Source organism: Mya arenaria, chromosome 17 (genome assembly GCF_026914265.1).
Source record: "Mya arenaria isolate MELC-2E11 chromosome 17, ASM2691426v1".
NCBI lineage: Eukaryota > Metazoa > Mollusca > Bivalvia > Myida > Myidae > Mya > Mya arenaria.
Window position 1 is genome coordinate 2,492,173 of NC_069138.1, and position 17,099 is coordinate 2,509,271.

The 17,099-nt window shown below is 32.8% G+C and overlaps 1 protein-coding gene across 1 annotated transcript; it reads left to right on the forward strand.

The window, feature by feature from the left end:
• Positions 1-1,893: 1,893 nt before the first annotated feature.
• Positions 1,894-10,472, forward strand: LOC128224455 (uncharacterized). Its single transcript, XM_052934296.1, has 6 exons — positions 1,894-2,019; positions 5,102-5,219; positions 5,966-6,099; positions 6,814-6,896; positions 8,723-8,959; positions 9,602-10,472. Exons 1-6 carry the CDS (start codon positions 1,997-1,999, stop codon positions 9,679-9,681), a joined length of 675 nt encoding a protein of 224 aa, XP_052790256.1. The 5' UTR covers positions 1,894-1,996; the 3' UTR covers positions 9,682-10,472.
• The last annotated feature ends 6,627 nt before the right edge of the window (positions 10,473-17,099 follow it).

A 17,099-nucleotide genomic window follows, 5' to 3' on the forward strand; every position in this document is an offset into this window, starting at 1 on the left:
GTGATGGATCACTGTCCGCCAGGTTGTTTTTTCAAGGTGGGGTTATTATTGAACGAACAGACTAAATCGCATCCGGGGGGGGGGGGAGGGGTCGATAGTTTCCAAAACAAGTTTTGGTTTTCGTTAAACAAACGAGATAAAACTGGGTTTATTTTTACTTGAAACTATTACAACAAATGCATAACTCGTGAAATCGATATCAAACCAAAACAATTTTTCCGCCCTAAATGTGATATTTCACATCAAATTTGCGGGATAAGACAGTCATTATTAGATTGTTTAAAGTATCAGCATTACATCATGTTTGTTGTTTTTATATTTTTTTTTATTTTATATATTATTTTTTTATTTTTTTATTTTTTTTTTGGGGGGGGGGGCACAATGTCCGAAGATGGAATTTGCTCGCGTGCCCTACAGCATAAACATTAACACAAGAAACAATACAATCCATTCTTAATTAAAAACATGCTTGTTGACACTGAGGAGGGCATGTTCATCCCCAACAAAAAAATGAAGAGTAATACTGTTTTTGGTTATAAAGTTATTAAACAAAACCCTTCCATTCATTTGGCAGGTAAAGAAAAAGTGATGAGTATCTTTACTTTCCTAATTGGACTTTTAACGATGTTTTTGGAGAAGAGATGTCCATTCATGGCACTAAAGTGAATTAAAAGACGATTGTTTTGAATACAGATATCCTTATAACAGATACCATTAAAAATTACGTTTAAGTAGCATTCGATATTCATGTATGTTGTTTTTTGATTATTTGGTACTATAAACAAATATAACAGTTTAAAACTATGCATAAAATAGATTTAAGGCAGATGGCATGTTATTATAAACTTTCCAAGAATTTAGAGATGTATCCCCCGGAACATTTTTTTTCAAAAGAACTTACTGTGATTTCTGGCTAAGAAATTCTTAGTTATATTTGCATCTTGTGCATACAGTTTATGTGGCAATAATATTTTAGAAATAAAGCTGAGCGTTCCGTTTGAAGTTAAAATTTTCAAAATGTCATAATTGTAGTTTATCACACAAATGTTGTTTTTTTCACTTAAGCGCTGATTATGTTATCATGAGGGCCTTCTTGTAACAGACTAGCGTGAGATTCAACTGTCTTTGTACACTCATTAAAACACAAGCTTTGCCCTTGTAGGAAATACGAAAGTTATCAGTTACTTATAGAGGTTTCACGGAGGAAGATGGTATATCAGAAATGCTTGGAAAATATGGGTTTGTTACCAAGGTTGAAAGTTGATGACTCACTGAATCTATGTTATTGGAAGAACTCGTCGAAAATGTTTCTTTGTCTAGAGGGTCTTCATATATTTGAGCATTGTGTCTGGAATGCATTGTGTGAACTGTGGTTCATTGTAAAAATTCTTGAATAGTTTCCAGCATTAGGTGGATTCATTTTAATGCCGTTGCTATTTTTTGAATTGTTCTTGTTTCGCTGATCGAATAAGAGTTTGTTATGTTTCTTAGTAGCTTATTAAGTTCACATTTGTAGAAGCTTATTTTTGCATTTTGATTTCTTGCTGCTTTTGTATTAAAACAAATTTGAATTGATTTGTGCAATTAATTTTAATGACAAAAAAAGCCCTATTCGAATGTAGGAGTAGGTGAAATAAAACTCCACATATCAAAACACATCGGTATTAATATACTATAAATCCCAACGGTAACATTATACTAGAAATGAAATTTGTATTAATATACTAGAAATCGTTATGCTGCGTTAAACAGATGTTTTATCATTAAAAACTACCTTATAAAAATTGGTATTTTTTGTTATAATTGATAGTAATTATCCTTGAATGGAAAAATTAAGTCAATTTCCAACAAAACAACGTGTTGGTAAACAAATCACTATCAATTGCGGTTATTGTGATGTGAAGCTGCAAGTGTTTTAATAGCTAACCTAAAAGGCATACGTTGCAAGCATTTTCCTTCAGTCGGTTGCATTATCTAGTTATAAGGATACAATTTGATGCAATTTAAGCTCAAGATGAGGTATGTTCATTTTTCTTGTAATTTTAAACAGAAAATGATAATGTCAATAACTACCGATGTACCAAAGCAAATATGCAAGGATAAATAAGCACAAACTAAGGTTATTATTATTGTTTTTTTTTGGCAGTATACTGATTCTCGATAAAAAAGAGTTAATATTCCGTAAAACAATATTCTACTACAAATTCATTTCTGTTCAAATAGACTTGCTACTATTATTTTGTCTTCTCGATAATGAATCACAATCAGACTATGACCGTTTTAAATGTTGGTTATGGCATTTGGTTGTCCTGTCAATAGAACTGTTGGCAGCCGCAAGTATGTACCATTTGCCGGGCTCAACATAGTAAGTCTGGGCCCAATATAAAAATATACTTAAGTGAATAATCACTCTCAATTTCCACTCATACTACCATATAAAAGCATAAACAGTCAATCATACAGTGTTTTGTATAACTTGTGATGTTGTGTTTGATGGTTAAATGAATTAATTAGCTACTTTGCATATACTTGTGTTCAACTAAGTAGGAATTCGACTTTCTGAAACTTGAATAAAGAAACTGTAAAATTTCATAAATCAAAGTAAGTGACAGATAAGTAGAGATATTGGTGATTGGTTCACATCAATAAATTTGTTGATGAACAAATTCAATATATATTCCCGTTATCAGGCAGTGTTCACTAACTCGCTTTGTGAGACCTGATCAGAATATATCATGCCTCCAACATGAATGACGCAACGTGATCGATATGGTTTCCTCTGTCCGTATATCCCATGTAGGGTCACCTACTTACTAACAACGTAATTTATAATATTCTCTTGGAAAATGTTTGGCCTCCTTTTCAGTTTATATCATGGTGGCACTGATCAAAATATGATTATCTTTGTGAATGATTTGGTAACCTTTCCGTCTATACCCTGGTGACACAGTTCCTTATTTGTTTCTCTTTTTCAATGAGCTTACCCCTTATAAATCTATTACGTCGTTTGTTTCGGTTACTTCATGGCATTTATTTGGTGTGCTTTATTGCAGGTTTCATCTTTCCCCCGTAAACATCTTTGGTGCATTGAGTGCTTCGTTTCTTAGCTCAGAAATAATTGTACCACCACCGTGCCACTTGTTACTAGTCTTGCTACAAATTAATGCATGACGTCATCAACAGTGAAGGTTATATTCTAATTAAGTATTGTTGCAATAGCTGTCAATTTCAAGTCTCAATAAAACTGCGACTGCTGATTTCATATTTGAATATAATAATTGTGTATTTTGTTTTTCGTAGGATCACCCTTCTAGAATCTTATTCTCAATGAAAAGATCAAACTTGCACTTTCCTATTCTAAAGTCCTGGTGAACATTTCAATTTATTTTTACCAGCTCCTATTCGCGTCATGATAATTCTCAGCGAAAAGAATAAACTTGCACTACCATGATCTGAACTCTTAGTGAATACTTTGATATCTTGTGATGACATTACCAGCTCCGATTTCCGTCATGTTAGATATCAACTGAATGACTAAACATACACTATCAAGACTTACTTACAATTATGCCGAATTTCTTTATTTTTGTGTTGACGTCACCAGCACCGATACGCGCCTTTTCATTGGCTTATTTCGTAATTGTATCGCCAAAACTAGTTATAAAGTAAATTCTGCGTTTCGAAGTGTTCTACTTCGTTTAGTCGTTGTCCTATTTTGTCATTTAAATTACGTTTTCGTGCGAAAATAGTAATTAAATCCCATTGAACTTTCTCCCTCGTTAAGCACAATACTTTTAATCAGGCACAAACAAACGACTAAAACAACATTTTTTCTCTTTGCTTGAAATGCCTGTGGTTTCAATTTATATCAATTTTTAATAGATATATTGTTGGATGTGTTTGCCAATAAAACGTTCATTATTTTTTTGTGTGTTTGCGATTGTGGCTGCACTCATCTTAACGTTCACATGTTTGATGTCTCCATTCGGAATTTTAATCGAGAGTTGTACAAAAAATGTTGTTACTCTATCAAATATATGTGATGATATCAAAATAAATTTATCTGAATTGAGTTTCTGGTTTTCTCTCATTTTCGCCAAGCTGCGAGAAATGTTCGGAAACAATTTACTCATTTACTTTCACTCTCGTGCATGTGTAGCGATTTATTGGAAAGATACTATTATGATATTTTGTATCGAAAGCGCTTTCTCAAATATGTGTGCATTTAGTGATGACAACCAACGTCGTGTAACTTTCGTTTCTTTCGACCCTATGCAACCTATTGCAAAATATTAAAAACAAATCAATAAATTGACATTTTTGTTTGCAGCGGTTGCTGTGCATCGTAGCAATTGAACAAAAGTCGCCATATTTACATTGACCTACTATTTTAAAGTATGACATCAACTTCTTAAATATAAGAATTTGGCTATTGTTCAATCTGCGACTAACTGGTAAATATCTGAACCGTAAAAGAGAGGTTTGGGCAGTTTAGATGTTATATATCTAAATTTAGGCAAATATTACAAATACGAAAACTAACACTGACGTTGAAATACAATTCAGAAAAGTTTATAAGCGTTGCGATTAAATTTTACATTCACGACTCGCTACCTTGCTTGATTTTCCCTAACATATCTTGTTATGTTACAACCATGGTCAAGTTCAAATGTTTATTTTACACAATGCACAATTACAAATATAATAAAAACTGCTTTGATTAAACAAAAAGTCAACACAGTCGGATCGTTGACAAGGTCATGTTATAGAATCATTTTGCAAGCACTGCATAACTCTGTTCAATGTTTTTTTTCAACTCTGTTTTTCGTAAATTGTGTTAATTATGTTTAATTCTCATGTTCGTTAGTCAAGTACATGTACGTTTTATACGTTTTATTGACCCTGTGCCATTAAACGGGGTTAATGTTTAAACCTTCGACTACTGTTACAGTACTTAATTCTGTAGCTTTTATATAAATATTTATAGGGCTGAAAATGGCTTAGAAATATGATAGCGTAAACATTTCTGCTAATAAATCTGTTATAGATGTTGTCAGTTGTAAATACAAACTTGCTGATACCTGTTTTTTTTTTTTTGTAGATCATACTACACTCTCTTTACAAGTGCATTCCTCGTTACTATGGCAACGGGGTGCCCAGATATATCGACGGTTTTAAAAAGAAGGCCAACGGTCATGTCGAACTTTAACGAAACGCTGGTAAACACCTTTGAAATTTCATGTAATTGCCTAAAGTACGCTTTGGAACATGGGACTCGATATATTTATATCATAATGGTATAAGATAAAGGGTTTGGTAGGGTTATGCCGAGTACTCAAGACTACCAAATATCTAGTTTGTTTCTATTGCAACTTATATGATTATACATAGATACATATAGATAAAACGCATTTGGCAGTTGAAACATATAATTAATTCAATTAAACGCACTTCCTTTTAATTCTTGTCAAATTTATAATGTTCCAAGATCACAGCCTGATACAATGTGATCTCTTTTCGATTTAGCACCCTGTCCGTCCTCATTACACCCTGCCATTTAAAAACCCCGGCTAAATTTTTTAGTAGAATATCGTAAAGATATCTATCACACTTACCAAAATGCTTTATATTCGAATTTAAAATATAGATATGATTGTTAATAACTTAAAGAAACCCTTTACAGTAAACACAGTTTCGTTGCTAATACAAGAAATTAAAAGGTCTAGATTGTTAACTAGGTAATTATGATGATACGTCGTAAAATAAATCAAAACAATGTCATATTATTTCTGGACGCTGGTCACTAAGCTGTTGACTAGTTTAATTCCAAGAATTCCCCGCTCAAACTATTTAATACGTCGCTCTCGCGTAACATCGTATAAACGAGAGCGATAAATATAATGCTGTAAAATCATGATTCACAATCATTTTATAATCAATATGTTAAACTAAATCTCCCTTTTAGTGGATGGGTCAATGGTTTAAGCAGCGTTGGTCCCCACCTTGCAGCTGGAGTGGCTCTAGAAAGTTTAGTGACCAGGCGATGAACAACGAATACACGGACCAACCAGAGATCATTCTTGGACACGCCGCGTGGAGGTAAGATATTGTTTATATTGAATATATTATTTGTACACAGTGTAGTACTTTCTTTTCTTGTTCTTCATGCTCGTATTTTCGGAACTGACGTCGTTAAAATTTCCCCAAGCCCTGTGCGCGCTGACGTTATATTTAAAGTGTGAGGAAGCTTAAAGTTCAAAGAATTAAAAACATCCAAGAGAAATTTCATTTTTATTCCAATGATAAATCTATATAAAACAACGTAAATCAGTTAATCATATAATACAGTTAATTTGAAACAGCATAGTCTCTTACAATATTGCAGCAACATAATTATACCAGAGAAGTTGGTGTAACAATTCTATTAACTCTGAACTGCAGTTCTCATACTGTTAATAAAGGTGTTTTATTTTAGAGGATTATTCTTCCGGAATTTATTAATTGCAAACACTCAGGTTTCCAAATAAACTTCTGTTTTGTCAATCAGGCATGTGTTAATCATTGGCCACAAAAAAAAATATAATACGGCTATAATTTTCTGATTTATATTTCAACTGAAATTAAAATAGAATAGCGTTATATTTTTTGAGTCAAGGCAGCAAAATTTAATGTGATGCCTATCAAAACATTTGACATAGTTTATTCCTTGTACTGACAGACGGTTACGGTATTATACATTTACACGTATTGTGTTACAAGGCATAAAACCATGATACACACATATGGATAAAGTATAAAATGCATTTTAATCAGGATGAATGGCCACTGTGTGCAGGCCACCGAACATTTGCTGAAGGAAAAGGTTCCTGGCATATACAGAGTTGTCGACCCAATTGGTAAGTCAACATGTTTGCACATGGAAGTAAATATTTATCAGGGAGTGATGTTCAATATATTTGGTATAGTATTAATAAAACTCTTAAGATTTTATATTTGTTGAAGGGTATATTACTTGAGTCAAACGCAAATTTTAAAAAGGCACTCCCAAATAAGATTTACCATAATTAATAATAATGTTTTAATATTCCAAAAAGGACGACTAAATGTCAAAAACAATGGTTCTTATGAAGGATACCGAGTTTAATTTGAAAGAAATGAGCATAAAAAACCCAGCAGTTTTACCTTATGAGACTAAAGTAGACAACAGTAAATCATTTAGCATTCACCAATCATTAACTACTTTTGCGCTTTCTGTAATTAAATACAGGGTTACAATCTTTTTATCAGTAATTAATATTTTCCATTTATGCATTATTTTGTAAGGTTTATCAGTAGAAAGTGATGTTTGTTATACATGTGTATGTATTGATTTTGAATAAGAGTGTCACTTTTAGGGAGTAACTTGGTCAAATGTCCATTGGAAAAGCATGACTTTGACTAAATGTGAATTAAAAGGGTGTGTCTTGGATCAATTACACACATCAAGGGGAATAACTTTGGTCAAATATGTATTTTGTGGGTAATATAACATCCAAAGGAACATTTCAAGCATCATCATTACATCATTTAAGATTGTGCCTGTGTAGGTCTAACTTGGGTAAAATGTACATTTGCAGGGTCATTACTTTGGTTAAATGTGGATTTAGTGGGGTATAACTTGGAGTCAAATTTGTATTTGTATTGTCCAACTAGGGTCAAATGCACAATTAAACGCACTTTTACGGGGCATAACTCGTTTGAACCTACATTTGAAGTGGTATATCCTAATTAAAATGTTTTGGTGAAGGGATATAAATTTGATTATTGTGCATCTTGCGGGGCTTTACCTTGGTCATATGTACTTTTTACAGGGCATAATTCAGTCTACATTTGAAGTGGTATTTAATTAATGTTCCTGATCCACGGGTGTAAGAAAGATAACATACTTCGCATATTTTTGAAATCCCCTTGTCGCAAATAAACATTGAACGGTGCAATAGACATCATGCCTTTAGATGTTGTGTTTATCAAAAAAAAACCTATATCGTGATTTATATAATTAAGACGTTCTAACGCAATGTTGTATTGTCAAAAGAATTGTTTGAGCAGTAAATGCGTTGTTGTGCTTTTTGTACTTTCATCGGTCGGATAATTGTATTGATGTAAGATATAAACTAAGGTTTATACAAAGAAACTTTAGAGACAAAAGCAGTTGTCAGAAGTTTAACTATTATCCAGTTTATAGAAACAATGTGTACCAGCCATTAAACGAGAAACGCCTCCTCACAAATCAACACAGACAGATCACACAAACAATAAACGTTTGGTCTCACTGTCATGCAGTTAGAACTAAGTACCTTCACTCACGCTTTGTATCAATCAACCAACCATTTGACAAATGATATGATTTTTTTTTGTAATTAACTAACAGTACATGATTATATTATTAAAAATGATAATATTTTCATTACTGAAAATCCTTGTTTTAAAATCTCAACACAATGCCATAACTAGTTTCTTGCATAGCGACTAACTGTGTCCTTGTAGTTTTATTTGAACCGTGATAAGCATGAGCTAGGACTGAGCTGGCCTCCATGATTTGATACGTTTTAATGTCCACAATAATGTTTAGTTAGCTTGAGCTTCTTAAGTATGCATAACATTTTTTTTGAAAGTGTACTAATCACTGTAAAGTAATCTTATATTTAATCTACAACTAACACTGTATTGTTGTATCCCACAGGGGATGTATTGACGGGAGAAGGACGAGTTGTCGCTACTGACTACACCGGTTACAACATATTCTGGGGATGCACTCGGCCAGACATTGTAGACCCATTACTATGCGATGACCCCTGGATGAGCGTTACAACAAGGAACGCGCACCCGGACCCGAAATGCATCAATCATGCGGCCGACGCTTTAAAGTCCATTTTCGATATTCCAATTAACGCCATCCTTCAGGTGGAACACACAGCAGGTAGTGAGATCTATTATTTTTTTAAATTATCATGAACATTCGGATCTCCTCGGCAAATTTCTATCGTTACCAACCTCAGATGTACATGAACGGTTTGCATTGTCATAGATATTTTCATTTAACTATGCTGCATGTAGATTGCGTAGTAATTTCAATTTACCAGTTCAACTTAATGATTTTACTGCTGGAAACCTTAGTTAATAATGCACTTCATTGGCAATTAATTAAAACTTTGTTATACAAAACACTTCAATTTATTAATTGATTATGTCAATGAACGTCGACTAAAATGTATTTATTTGGTTGGTGATAATTATTTTATATTTAAAGCCAAAATCCAAAAACAAATGTGTATGTCTAATAGTGGATGTCTGTTTTAAGTATCAGTGAAATGTGAAAGGTAATTATTGCGTGGTTTTTTCCATCGATAAGATGCACGGAATTCTGAATAAACATTGACGCCAATAATTTACAAAAAAATCTCGGAGGAAGGCACAATTCATGAAAAACATTTATAACCGAACACTGGGGCGAGAAACTACTCCAGTGTGGTGTTCCATTTTTAACATCAACTCAAGGATCCATCCCAAGCAGTGTAAACAAACTGAGTTTTGCCAACGATATATTCGGTTTTCATTTCAGCATGTGTATGCGGGTCGAAGAAGACGATTTCTTATTCTTCTTCGAAGACGTCCAAGAAATGGTATAAAGGGTTGGCGTAACTGCACTGTATGACATGACTTTTTAGTAAAGGAAGTCTAAACAAAACTCAATTTTTCCTATTTCATTATTTTCTATTATATATAAGTATGGCTTTTTAAGTCACTTTTAATCTAAACTATAGTTCCTTGTTCTATATGAAGCTGAGCATAAAAAAATTGTGTAATAAATAATACAAAAATGATATCTGAGTTTATTAACATACTTCGAAAAACAAGTTTAATGCATAGGTATCACCCTTTGATAAAACTAAAACATTTAAAATCAATATAAAAACACCCGTTAGTCATGTCCGTTTTTTTATTTTGCTTTTATTATGCATTGGAACTTTAAAATCATGAATATTTATATGACTTCAACTAACAATTAATCACTTATAATAGATACACTGATATTGATAAGTCAAAACATAGCTTGTGTCTTTGCTTATTATTTATATGGAAACAGTTAATAGCACTTCAACATGTTCACGAGAGAAAAAAGTAAAATAATTAAATGCATTTCAAGTATGCCTGATCAATTAGCTTTCAGCTGCAAAAAAGATAGCTAAACTCTATGTTCAACGTGCCGCGAATCAGCTAGTTTTGTACTGTCATGCTTTCTGACATGACATAAAAACAATTTCAACGTCATGCATGTCTTTGTGCTAAACTACTTTTTTTCTTGCTCTGTTTTATATCCATAGTGTTTTTTTCAACAGTTATAGTTAAGATGGTTACAAGTTATAACATTTTTATTGGTCAATATGATTTGTTTGTTGTTCAAAAAATGTTATTAAAAACAGCCAAATCTTGCTTTTTTCATTTCTTAATTAAATTGCAGTCAACATCATTACCAAGAGTGTAGCATGCGTCCGATTATAGTTTGATATCATATACTTGGCGTGATTTGACAGTGGCCACGTATACCTCATAGTTTATACTTTTCTTATTTCTGAGAACGTACAGCGGCAGGGCAGGAAATGTCGATATTCTGATTCTATATCATTTTGCAAACAAATTGTACCAATCGCCCCTGCTGCGTGGCCATGTTAAATGAACGTGGTGGAGTTATCAAAAATGCTACTGATCTGTTAATTGTGCATGATAAAACAGTAAAAGCATGTATCATTAGAAATAACGTGTTAAATAGCATTCGATACATGTTTTATTTGTTGTTGTTTTTGTTAATTTAATATTCCCCTATTTATAGATAATTATGTCGATTCATGCTCATTATTTCATTCAATTTCATTTCACTAAAGCTCTTATTCTTGAAAGTGAAAGTATTACATTTTATTGGGATTGTTTTTAAAACAATGTTTTAATGACGAAGAACAATGTACAGTTTAACTTAATAAATGTTCTGCTTTGTTCTGTTTTATCAAACCCTTGTGTTAGTATACCTACTTGACAAACGTGTGAAGCTATTTATCATTATGTCAGTATTGTTTTAAAAAGGGCGTGTGATTTTCTTTGCTCTGATCTTTCTTTTTTTTCTCTGTTGTTCATTGTTTTTGCCTCGACACATGATGAAGCGATTAAGACTGTAGAAACTAATTTATTTAAAATATTTTACTTGTGATGTTTTACACTCTAACCAACATCAGTTATCTCCTGAAGGAATTTAACCCACTAATAAGCTAGCTGTCTAGCTCATTTAACCTTAATCTTAAAAGTAATGCTTTGTGATTCCGTAACGCATCGGTATCATTTTAAAGGTGTTTTTCTTTCTAAAAACTTATGTGTGTTAAAATGAATCAAAGAATATAATATTATTAATTATGAATTTATCGTATTTTCAACTGAAATAAACATAAACCGATATACATTGAAACCGATATACGTTGAACACCCAACACATTTGCTGAGAAGAAAACTTACGAATAAGTTCATGCAGGCAAAAAACCAATTCAAATGATACCACTAAAGATTTAACAGGGACCTGATGTTAAAGGGGACAAACCTTGGGACCGGGCCTCGCCCCGGATACACTTTAATTATCTAAAATCTATATAGATTTCACAAACGGCGATACATTGAATTTGGTTTTTAATGATGACTGTACGATTCTCTATAATTTGTTCCAAATAAATCAAACCATGAAACCTATGAGATTTTAATTAACGATTTAAATCGACTCGGATCCAGACTGATAGTAGGCCTCCTATTTATTAATTATTTCGTGCATACAATTATTGAAGATAAACTCACACTTTTACATTTCACGCCTTATTGAAACTTAAGACAAATACGCACGTTTAGCCTTACACAAATGTACGCGAAAGTTTATTTTAATAAAAAAAACAATTACCAGCTAAACGATTAACGAAATAGATACATAAATAACATTGTTTGTGACTTCATCATCTCCCTAAAAACTTATGCATTTACTTGTAACTTGAAATGGATTTTATTGTCTTCTGTTAACTTGTTGATCTAAGGACCGCAATATTTCATTATGATACATATAAAATTAGTGACTCAAAATATGATGTACACTAATAAATTGCCAAGACTGTAACACGAATATATAAAATTTGATAATATGAAATAGCGATATTTAATTTAGCTATCGTTAAATCATTTCACGAACACATTATAAACCACAGAAAATGAATCAATTATGATTTGAGCTTTATATACTTGATCAGTTAAAAACATAACACACATATTATTTTGAGATACAATGCATGAACAGCAAAAACAACAACAACATCATCAACAACAAGAACAACATCAGCAGCAACAACAACAACAACATTAGCAATAACAAAAACATCAACCATTGCATTCACGTTTAACATAAAAAGTAATAGCTAGAATATTAAGAGATGGAATCCCCTTTGTCTTTTACGACATTGTCAAGGTTCTTTTGATCATCCAATTGAAGAATTGTGCAAGAAAAACTGCCCAACCCAACTGGAAATAACATATTATAAAACGATAAATGAGGTATGTAACACCATGGCGTTAATAGGAAAGCCGACGGTAGACCGCAAAGGATCGGCCGCAATCCTGATGCATTCTGGATACGGGAACGGGTGTCATGATAAACATACCTAGTTTTTTATATAGTATGTATGCACTTTGCTGCTTGTGGACTTTCTGCTGTTCGTCAATGTTTCTTGTTTGTGATTTTATGTTCTATGTCTTTGGCGTTTACCCAGTGCCATTGAACCGGGTTTGTGTTTAAACTTTTTGCTATTGAGCTTGTTTCTGTAGCTTTTTGCATAAATATTGAAGGAATGCTCAGCCAAGGATCCTTATATAGTCAAGGGTCTACAATACTTGGCCGGATGCATCTCCAGAATATGTTGTAGCAGCGGTAGTCAGTGGCGACAACTCGTTCCCTCCCCCGTCAGAACATCCCCTGTAAAAAATAACGAAAAGGCATTGTGACAATCTGAAAGGCGCGGTGATATACAGACTGATTAAAGTGAACCACGACACACAGAACCATGACGTATAGCAAATACAGTAAATATTTCAATCAATTGTGTTTAGCATCATTTATGTTATTTATAATTAAGAAGCATAACAAACAATGAACAAGACGTATAGTAAAAACAGTAACTATTTCAATCAATTGTGCTTAGTATCATTAATGTTATAAATATTTTGGAGGCATAAACAACATCAAAAAGCTACCATGGACATCACACCATGGTTACCACTTTTACAATGTTTCAGGAACCTTTGATGCTTCCCGCTTACCTCATCTTAACTTGAAACCTAATGCATTCACTTCGAGGTTTAAATGAAACTACAACGACACGACCAGTTGCTAGACACTAGACAAAGGAATGATTTATTTGATTGTTGCTTGAATGATGACTGGTGACTAGTCCTTTTAATCAGTTCTAACCTTAAGGCGACGAAACCGGCTTTGTTGTATGCATTTGTGATGTGTTTTTGTGTTGTTGTAGGCTCTCGTTTAATATCTGGTATGCCTTTACCTTTGAAATCTAAACAGCACATTCGTAAAACGTGTGACTACTTGTGTGTTTTTTCTGTACGTTCAACGCATTAACATGTATTTGTATTTGACATCGATCTCGATACGATGATAACAAAGAAAACACAAAATGCTAAGATTCATCAAACAATCCTTTTGATAAGACGGCATTTACGTCAGAAAGTTTTAATTCTATAAATCAGGATAAAATTGGATATGTTGCTTAAACACAACAGATTAAAATGTGGAAGGTTTAATGCTTTTTGAGGCAGATTTGTCATTGTGATTTAGAGTATATGCTTAAAGGTGTTGTCTTTATCGCACCTCTGAAATGACCCGGCCCTGTCGGTAAAGAAAAACATACTTTCAGTGGTACATCACACTGCATAGTGTACTTTTGAAAGACAACATGTAAATCAAACAATATTTCTTGTTTTTGCTATTACTTTTACACGCATACAACACAATTAAGCCCTCCATCTTCAAATTTGATCAAATAATGCAATGAAAATTCACGGACATCATCAGTCGATTATTTGAACAAAGCCCTGTTTAGAGACACAAGACAAAGATTTAAAGGACATTGAACTAGATACACAAAATAACAAAATCACTATTAAAAACATCACAACCCAACACGCAAAACAGAAAAATGATGGGACTACAGCCTTGCAATTTACAGTCACTTTGCTTATACTGTTCAAAAGTACTCTTACACCAGGTTTGGCTACTTCATATGTACATTAAAACGAGGTATGCCCCTTCAATTCCAAATGTGAAAGTGATGATCCTTCAAATAACCATCTGGTCCAAGATATTGCCAACCAAATGCACATTTAACCGAAAATGTCCACTTCAAATGCATATTAAACCGTAGTTATTTATGTCCCACAAAATGAAATTATTTACCCCATGTATTGCTACAAAAATTACATTCAAATCCGGTAACTCTTCTACTTCTGAACGAGTTATGGCCTGCGAAATTAAAATTTGACTAAAGTTATGCAACGTCAAATGCACATATGACCAAAATTATGTTTTAACTAATGAAACGCTGCATGCATGGGCTCTCTTCAATCGGAGTGTAAGGGGCTTTGGTCCATATTCCATTTTAAGCTCTACTTACCAAAGGCCAGAATAGCTAATGCGATGGCTCGGTCAACTTCGTCCGTGTGTCAGTAGGCATTTTAAGTAATTGCTTGTGAACGCGATACTGTATTCTGTTTTGATTGTATCTTGATAAAACCTGTTCAGTTATTTGATATTCCTTTCTTAAACAAGCCCGATCCGACTATGCATGACTGAATTAGGGCCATTGAAAAACAAGGAATTTCCCAAGGAAGAAAACATTTGCACAGAGAGTTGTGTATTTATTTATAATGGTTCTTTCCCTTTGCTCAAAATGCTGCCTTGCAAAAGTATTTTCAAAGGGAGACATTCACTCTGTTAACATAGTTGTGTATCTTTTAGTATAGCGCTTTCCCTTTTTGGAACATATGGTTCACTGATATAGAGCTCTACTGGTCAAAGGCCAGGTCGCGGTATTTTACTATGATCTACTTAAATTGTTTAAATTATTTCTTTGGGGATAAAGTGACATCGCCATATGGGTCATTTGTTTTCTTGTTGCTTATATAGTGAAGTCTTTGAATATCTTCTTGTCTTAAATCACAAACCCATAATATGTCCAACCAAATTTGTTTAAAGCTCTACCCATCTATTTTCACCTACTTTCTTATTTTTTATGCTACAGCTAAAAACAATTTTGAAAACAAGTATAAATGTTGTCATTGGATTGTCATTGACTTTGACCTTTCGCCCTAAATTCTTATTGTTGAAGCTATAGCAATTTAATTGGGCTCATTTGATCAGTTTTAAAAACATACATAAATGATGTGATTGGATGACCCATTTTGATCAACTTTACTAGTTTTAAAGCTACACAAAATAAAATAAACCCATGTATACAGTTTTAAAATAAAATATAAATGTTGTCCTTGGATTACTACGACTGTGACATTTTGTACTACTCGGATGACCTTGACAGTTAACGATGATCTTAATTATTATTTTTGAAGTTACAGCAATGAAAGTGTGTAGCCTTATCAAAGCTTATTCCAAGAAAGATAACTTTTACAGAGTAGTGCGTTTTATTTAAACTGATTATCTTTTTCCAAGAATTATTAATATTTATATGGAAAGCTAAAGAAACAAGCTCATTTTCAATGAAAGACGATGGAATAAATTATTACACTTTGTGCACATATTTTACTTCTTAAGGTGTGTCCCAGAATGACCCTAGCGGGTTCATGTTTTTATTGTGCAGTGACTGGTTTATTATCTCGCTAGCGCCTGACCAACTAAAACCAAATATTTTTAACTTTTTCTGCAAGCATGTTTTATCATATTCTATCTTTAAAATAAAGCAATATAAAAGTTGTGTAATCTTGAGCATTTAATTGTATGGGACTTGCAATGTGCACATGCTGTTCTTCGTGAGGGCAAAAGGGTGTTATCAAGAAAGGCAAACTGAAATTCCAAATGTGTGTACCAGTTCGTGAATGTTCGACATGACATGTGGCATTCTTTTTAACATCATCGAGGACATCATATATAGAGGAATCCCATTGCAAAAGAAACAAGAAAGGCATGAAGAGTGAAAAGAGAGTGAAGTACAATCTGCAAGAAAACAATTAATCACAAGATTGGTTTTACAACTGACAACCTATTTAATATGATTATTAGTTGTATTTTTATATGCAATACTTATTTCTTACTGCCAACAACTATTACAGGCTTACTAGCTGTGATGTTTACGCCATTGAAATTGCTCGACATTATTAGACTAATTTACCAAATATTTATGTATAAGAATGAACTAGAATATAAAACAAGATATACAATAGTTTACAATTCAAGGAAAAAAAACATTGAAAGGAAATGGTAGAGTACTAACCAAATGATTTGATAACACGACCATGAAAGTTGTTTTTATATGTTTAGCTTACCCTTATTATTAAATTGCAAAAAAAAACATTGTCAAAAATCGAATTTTTATGTTTACGTTTTATAAAATGATTAATACAATCTTCATGGATACGTTTTTGAAAAATTGTTGAACTGTTAAAACAGATAAATGTTTAAACTTGTAAATATACGGCCTGGTTACTATTAGTTTACCTTATACATCATAGATAACTGGCTTTTAATTGTATTTGTTTTTTAAGCAAGACATGCATGTATTTGGCCTTACAAATTATTTTTTTCTTGTTTCCCGACATACCCTTTCTTTATAAACCAGAGCTTATTTTTTATCGACATCGGGCTCTTTTGGTTTTTTGGGGTATTTTTTTGGTATTGTTTCTGTACTTTAAGTCTTGTCGTTTCGGTGGTTTCTTACGTCGGAAAGATGCGTTATGTATTGTTTATAAAGTGTTCTCCAGTTATTGTTAGTCTGCATTAAATATCGCCGGTGATTCTATTT